At 46.9% G+C, this 7,822-nt stretch overlaps 1 protein-coding gene across 1 annotated transcript in view; it reads right to left on the reverse strand.

Moving 5' to 3' along the window:
* LOC117414221 (sodium/potassium-transporting ATPase subunit beta-1-interacting protein 1) overlaps positions 1–6,092 on the reverse strand; it is an 80,505-nt gene extending 74,413 nt beyond the window's left edge. Inside the window, exons 1-2 of the mRNA XM_058997738.1 lie at positions 5,879–6,092; positions 5,139–5,675 (exon numbers count right to left, since the gene is read on the reverse strand). Of these exons, the coding sequence (XP_058853721.1) occupies positions 5,139–5,192 (54 nt within the window). The 5' untranslated portion in view covers positions 5,193–5,675; positions 5,879–6,092. The remainder of the gene's footprint in view (positions 1–5,138; positions 5,676–5,878) is intronic.
* Between the last annotated feature and the right edge of the window lie 1,730 nt (positions 6,093–7,822).

Here is a 7,822-nt window from a genome sequence, read left to right on the forward strand (position 1 = left end):
TGTGCACGACACCGACTCCGTCACACATCAGTGTAACTGTGCACGACACCGACTCCGTCACGCATCAGTGTAACTGTGCACGACACCGACTCCGTCACGCATCAGTGTAACTGCGCACGACACCGACTCCGTCACGCATCAGTGTAACTGCGCACGACACCGACTCCGTCACGCATCAGTGTAACTGCGCACGACACCGACTCCGTCACGCATCAGTGTAACTGTGCACGACACCGACTCTTGACTGGAACCTGTGCAACAAGCGCTTGCAAACGTCTTCCTTCCCTGAAGAGCACATTGGTGAAACAATCGCTCCAGGATTGAGAGATGCTCAGTCTTCCTGGGGTCTGCGAGAAGAGCAGCAAACCTGCATTACCACACACAGCGGATCAAACGTCGTCAAAGCTGCATGACTCGGTGCCTGGACTACACTTCAATTAATTATTAAAAACGTACAAGACAGTGTTATTAAGAATTAATGCACATATAGTAACCGCATGTATTATTTAAATATTGAATTATATTTATATAAAAAAAATTCTGTTAATATTGAAAAAAGTAAAGTTAAATAATATATATATATATATATATATTTTATTATAAAATTTAGTCGTTGCCAATTATTTTTATTATTTTCTCCCAATTTGGAATGGCCAATTATTATTTGAAGCTCAGCTCACCGCTACCACCCCTGTGCTGACTTGGGAGGGCGAAGACGAACACACGCTGTCCTCCGAAGCGTGTGCCGTCAGCACACGGACTCACCATGCAGCTACCCAAGAGCTACAGCGTCGGAGGACAACGCAGCTCTCGGGCAGCTTACAGGCAAGCCCGCAGGCGCCCGGCCAGACTACAGGGGTCGCTGGTGCGCGGTGAGCCGAGGACACCCTGGCCGACCTAAACCCTCCTCCCACCGGGCGGACCTCGGCCAATTGAGCGCCGCCCCCTGGAAGCTCCCATCCTCGGTCGGCTGTGGAATAGCCTGGACTCCACGTGGAGCGCCTTTACTGGATGCACCACTCGGGAGCCCCAAAGTTAAATAATATTTGAAATATTTTTTCAGTCATTCCAATCCATGTAAAAACTGAAAAGAGAGCGTTGTTTTATTAGGATTAAACGTGGTTCTTCTACATAAAGAATCAGTGCAAATGGTACTCACAGATTAGAAAGCCTTGTGTAAAAACGTCATAAAGAGTTACCGTTACTGTTCCTCATACTGTATTTGAAAACAGACTGAGAGGGGAAAAAGTTCCTGTGCTGTGGAACTTTTTTTCTCTTCTTTTCTTTGGGTATTTGTTTTTAAACAGACCGACAACAAAACGTTATAGACGATGATTTTTAAATAATCTAATCTACAAAAACAGCTTTTTTTCCCCCCAATAGTACTTACGGAAAAAAAGTGATTATTATTTGAGGAAACATTAATATGTGTACATGTAATAATTTGTTTCCCATTTCTAAAAGAATAGCTATACAGTTTTACATTCTATAAAGATTCCTCAGATTTACTTTTCTTCATTTTTTTTTTATAGAAAACAGTGTGAAAGGTGATTCCCGCATTGACTGTGCTGTTGGTGTGTGCAAGACGGTGGTGAGCACTTCCTCTTACAGCTGGAAAAAAACAAGGACACTGGCTTCAGCTCAAGATGAGCTCAATCTACCTCAGCACCAGCTGGTAACAGAGTCACCCACACGCTGGTGATCTCGTCACAAAATGATCCAAAGGGTGCTGGAACAGGAAAAAGCAATAACCCAGGTCCTAGCTGCAGATAAAAAACACAGACACCTAATTCCTACATGTCAGGACACTGCTGCCCGGGATTCAGTGAACAAGTTTCTGAGCCCCCTGCTGGATTTTACTGATGTTCTTTCAGGTGAAAACTATGTGAGGGTCTCTTACCTGTCTTACATCTTCTCAACAACAGTGCTTTAGCCTTGAAAGAAGATGATACAGAACTCACAACGTCCATTCAAATTAAGATTCTGACTTATCTCAACGATAAGTACTCTGACACCCAAGATCTTCTGGACATTGCATCTTTTGTCGAGCCAAGATTTAAGGTGCATTATATCAGCGAGGACAAGGTTGCCATCATCCAAACAAGAGTGGTGTCAGAGTTGGAATCACTGGCACAGCAGGAGAGGAGCTCCGCTGGCATTGCCAGCAGCAGCAGCACGGAGACCGATCCCCAAGGAGAAGGGGGAGCACCAGACAAAAAGACCAAGACCACCTTGGGCAGCTTTTTCAAGATGAGCAGCATGCCAGGAGCTACAGCTGCCCCCAATGTGCCTGAGAAGGAAGCAATAGAGCTGGAAGTGAATCACTACTTGCTCACTTCTCTGGCTGACAGCGAATCAGATCCACTGCATGCATGTGTGATTTTTTGTTTGTTTGACTCCATTTCAGTATATATATATATATATATATATATATATATATATATATATATATATATATATATATATATTATTTTTAATATATACGTTTTGCATTCTGTGTGTATAATAAAATGCCATTTGATAATAAAATTGCATCTCCCCCCCCAATTCTTACACTGGTGTTAGATCTATGTAGAGCACACACACATACAAACACTGACACACATATACATAAACACAGACACACATACATATGCACACACCAGCCCCTGTGCACTGAGGTCTGCACACTGATACCCAGACCAGCCCCTGTGCACTGAGGTCTGCACACTGATACCCAGACCAGCCCCTGTGCACTGAGGTCTGCACACTGATACCCAGACCAGCCCCTGTGCACTGAGGTCTGCACACTGATACCCAGACCAGCCCCTGTGCACTGAGGTCTGCACGCTGATACCCAGACCAGCCCTTGTGCACTGAGGTCTGCACAATGATACCCAGACCAGCCCCTGTGCACTGAGGTCTGCACGCTGATACCCAGACCAGCCCGTGTGCACGGAGGTCTGCACACTTATACCCAGACCAGCCCCTGTGCACTGAGGTCTGCACACTGATACCCAGACCAGCCCCTGTGCACTGAGGTCTGCACGCTGATACCCAGACCAGCCCTTGTGCACTGAGGTCTGCACAATGATACCCAGACCAGCCCTTGTGCACTGAGGTCTGCACACTGATACCCAGACCAACCCCTGTGCACTGAGGTCTGCACGCTGATACCCAGACCAGCCCCTGTGCACTGAGGTCTGCAGCTGATACCCAGACCAGCCCCTGTGCACTGAGGTCTGCACACTGATACCCAGACCAGCCCTTGTGCACTGAGGTCTGCACACTGATACCCAGACCAGCCCCTGTGCACTGAGGTCTGCACGCTGATACCCAGACCAGCCCCTGTGCACTGAGGTCTGCAGCTGATACCCAGACCAGCCCCTGTGCACTGAGGTCTGCACACTGATACCCAGACCAGCCCCTGTGCACTGAGGTCTGCACACTGATACCCAGACCAGCCCCTGTGCACTGAGGTCTGCAGCTGATACCCAGACCAGCCCCTGTGCACTGAGGTCTGCACACTGATACCCAGACCAGCCCCTGTGCACTGAGGTCTGCAGCTGATACCCAGACCAGCCCCTGTGCACTGAGGTCTGCAGCTGATACCCAGACCAGCCCCTGTGCACTGAGGTCTGCACACTGATACCCAGACCAGCCCCTGTGCACTGAGGTCTGCACACTGATACCCAGACCAGCCCCTGTGCACTGAGGTCTGCAGCTGATACCCAGACCAGCCCCTGTGCACTGAGGTCTGCACACTGATACCCAGACCAGCCCCTGTGCACTGAGGTCTGCACGCTGATACCCAGACCAGCCCCTGTGCACTGAGGTCTGCACACTGATACCCAGACCAGCCCCTGTGCACTGAGGTCTGCACGCCGATACCCAGACCAGCCCCTGTGCACTGAGGTCTGCACACTGATACCCAGACCAGCCCCTGTACACTGAGGTCTGCACACTGATACCCAGACCAGCCCCTGTGCACTGAGGTCTGCAGCTGATACCCAGACCAGCCCCTGTGCACTGAGGTCTGCAGCTGATACCCAGACCAGCCCCTGTGCACTGAGGTCTGCACACTGATACCCAGACCAGCCCCTGTGCACTGAGGTCTGCACACTGATACCCAGACCAGCCCCTGTGCACTGAGGTCTGCACACTGATACCCAGACCAGTCCCTGTGCACTGAGGTCTGCACACTGATACCCAGACCAGCCCCTGTGCACTGAGGTCTGCACACTGATACCCAGACCAGCCCCTGTGCACTGAGGTCTGCAGCTGATACCCAGACCAGCCCCTGTGCACTGAGGTCTGCACACTGATACCCAGACCAGCCCCTGTGCACTGAGGTCTGCACGCTGATACCCAGACCAGCCCCTGTGCACTGAGGTCTGCACGCCGATACCCAGACCAGCCCCTGTGCACTGAGGTCTGCACACTGATACCCAGACCAGCCCCTGTACACTGAGGTCTGCACACTGATACCCAGACCAGCCCCTGTGCACTGAGGTCTGCAGCTGATACCCAGACCAGCCCCTGTGCACTGAGGTCTGCAGCTGATACCCAGACCAGCCCCTGTGCACTGAGGTCTGCACACTGATACCCAGACCAGCCCCTGTGCACTGAGGTCTGCACACTGATACCCAGACCAGCCCCTGTGCACTGAGGTCTGCACACTGATACCCAGACCAGTCCCTGTGCACTGAGGTCTGCACACTGATACCCAGACCAGCCCCTGTGCACTGAGGTCTGCATGCTTTCTGTAGAAATTGCCACACTCTGCAAACACATAGTTGTCTGGATGGACAGATTAAACACGAGGTATCACGGTTTATATATATATATATATATATATATATATATATATATATATATATATATATATATATATATATATATATTGTTTTACACAGGAAACAAAACGATACCATAATGAAAAATACACTGCATTAATACACTGTAGCACAATGTGATATTGTCCAGAAAGACTGTACAGTGCATGCAGGGTAAGCTATTTTGAAAGTATTGTATTACAGTATTTTTGAATATGCGATGAAGCTAGAGCACATCAGTAATGCGTAAGGTATATTATTAAATCAAATGACACACCAACCTTTAAATACAGTATAATGAAAAGAACAAAATATATCACTTACCAGCTGCAACCCGCAGATCACCACCAAAGCGCATCTTCCATTGCACTTGCCCATGCTGAAGGGTTAGTGACCTTATCCACAAATATCCACGATATTCTCCCAGTCTATAGCAACAAAGGCTGCTGCTGATAATTCTAATGTTAATATGAATAACAATGACCTGTCTCGCTCCAGTCGCACAGCACGAGCCGCCCTGTGCAGTCACACTTTCACTTGAGCGCGAGCTAGCACGGCGCGACGCGAGCACTTCCCGAGGAGAGTCCCAACAAAACGCTTTCCCTGCGCTGAGTAGCTAGCATCAGCGGCCGTGATGTTCGTGAAACACGGATCTGCAGTACCCAGAAGCCGTTTACATGCTGTGGGCGTCTCTCGGCTTCCTATATCTTCTGCTGTTTCCCCCCTCTTGGTTCATTCCAGACAGCAGCACGAATTCCACAAACTGCTACTGTATACTGTTAGTACAGTAATACACGGCGGAGGGATCCTGCGTTAGACTGAGCGATCATCTGAGATTTATTGCCACACCTTCGTCAGATGCTAGAGAGAGAAAGAAACAAAAAGGAGAGAGAAAGAAAGAGGGGTTGATGAGAGCCTCGTGATTTTGTGCATCATCTCCACTAAAAAAGAAAAGGGTTCAAACAAAAAACACACCCGATCGTGCTTTCTTTTCGTGCATTTAAAAACAATGTTAAATAGCAATAGCGATGATGAAACACAGAAGCACGGCTGTTGTAACTCACGCATCGCCTTGTGTCCAGTGGGCTGCATTCATTTCAGTGTGTCCAGACTGAAAGATAAAGCCGGAGACTCAAGTGGCACTGGAGCAGTACGCGGGGTCTTTGTCAATTTGCCTGCCGTCTGCCTTTCTCTGTGTGTAGCATGCGGAACGAGCGGCAGCCAAGCCGTCTCATTTGATATAATAAATTCTGCAGCCTGCCCGAGGGAGCGAGGGCGAGTGACCACGTGGGTCGGATTTGCCTTCTCCCAGGCGGGGCGTAAAATGACTGCGATACTACAGTGCCGTGGGGAATGGAAACGGAAAAGAACTGATAATCATTCATGGAAAGAGCAAACAGCAATATACGTGTGTAACATACACATACAGCAAACAGGAAACATTGTGTGCAGTCTGTCCAGATAAGAAGCGCCACTACAACACAAACACGCTTCCTCTCTGGATGGAAGTACAGTTTACCAGTACAGTAGTTCTGTTTGTACAACCTTAAGCCCGTCTCCTGACTTTAGAATATATATATATATATATATATATATATATATATATATATATATATATATATATATATATATATATATATATATATATATATATTAATGCAATGTGTGTCCTAAAATATTGTCTTGAGAAAGAATATTGTATAATATCGAAAACTACAATAATATACATATATCAGCTCTATCTATTAAACTGTTATAAAAGAACATCAATAATCCAACGTCACATTAACAATCCAACGTATTAGATTCCGAGTTAAAAAAAATGAACTATTTGTATAATTAGATATTCTCCCTCCCTCTGTCCCCGTTTCAAAACCGCGCCTAACACGCAGCCGCAGCCTCTCAGTTTGTATCCAATCACAGCAGTCTCTCAGTTGAAACCACACCCTCGACACGCCCCCAGCTTCATTGGGGCGTGTCTCTTCAGGAATACGGGTAGGAAACGTATTTAGAGCACTTAATGCAGTAAACGGGGCGTCACCACAAGCCCAATGAAGTCGTGCTGGGACTCTGACTTCAGAGACCGCTCTAATTAATTCAGGTGTGACTCATTAACGGGATGAAACGGCTGAACCGCTGCTATGCAACGCGAAGCCTGTCATACAGCACGCACAGAGCTGAGGCTGGTGGTTTGTGTGGAGGAAAAAACGATTTTATTTAAAGAGAGAAAAAGAAATTCATATATATTGTAATATTATATACTTGTGTGTACTCACATGTTATGCCTTATAATATACGTGTATATTACATTTACATCTCTTTAAATGACCGGTAATTGTGTTTTTCATACTGCGTTTAATAACGTATGATCTGAGCAAGGCACGTATAAAACAGACCCTAAAATTAACCCATTAAGCACCAAATTCATTTTTCTTTCAAAAAATCAGACCACAAGCAGTATTTCTGTAATTTGATAGATCACATTTAGACCTAATGTTTACGGTAACGAAATTAGTTATCATAACAATGTAGTTAAAGAGAAAATTAAACTAACAGGTCAGTTAAAAATTACAATGTCCTGAAATGAGGACAAAGGCACTGAACGGGTTAAAAATAATCAAAAACCTCCGAGGACTCTGGAGCTGGAGGCCCAAAAGGTGCGGAAAGAGTTGTCGGTCTGTAGTTCAGCTCACAGTGCTTCAGCGCCCCCTGCTGGTCTGGAACCCAACATGTCCAGGCAGGCTGAGGTCCTGCAGCTTGGTAACTTCCATTGCTGAGGGTCAGCAGTTGAAAAGCGGTGATGTGCTTCACAGCAGGGTCGGAGTTCACCCGTTCATCTTCAGCCCTCTTGATTGGTTAGTGGGTTGCAGTGGAGAGGCAGCATTCACATTTGGAATTACAAACTGGGTTGCAAAACTGGAGTAAAAAACTCTTTAACAGGTCCATGTTTTGCCAAACAGCAGATTGACGTCATTGGCTTTTAGAAGTTAAGATGTATTTCTAATAAC

Source organism: Acipenser ruthenus, chromosome 23, assembly GCF_902713425.1.
Source record: "Acipenser ruthenus chromosome 23, fAciRut3.2 maternal haplotype, whole genome shotgun sequence".
In the NCBI taxonomy this organism is placed as follows: domain Eukaryota; kingdom Metazoa; phylum Chordata; class Actinopteri; order Acipenseriformes; family Acipenseridae; genus Acipenser; species Acipenser ruthenus.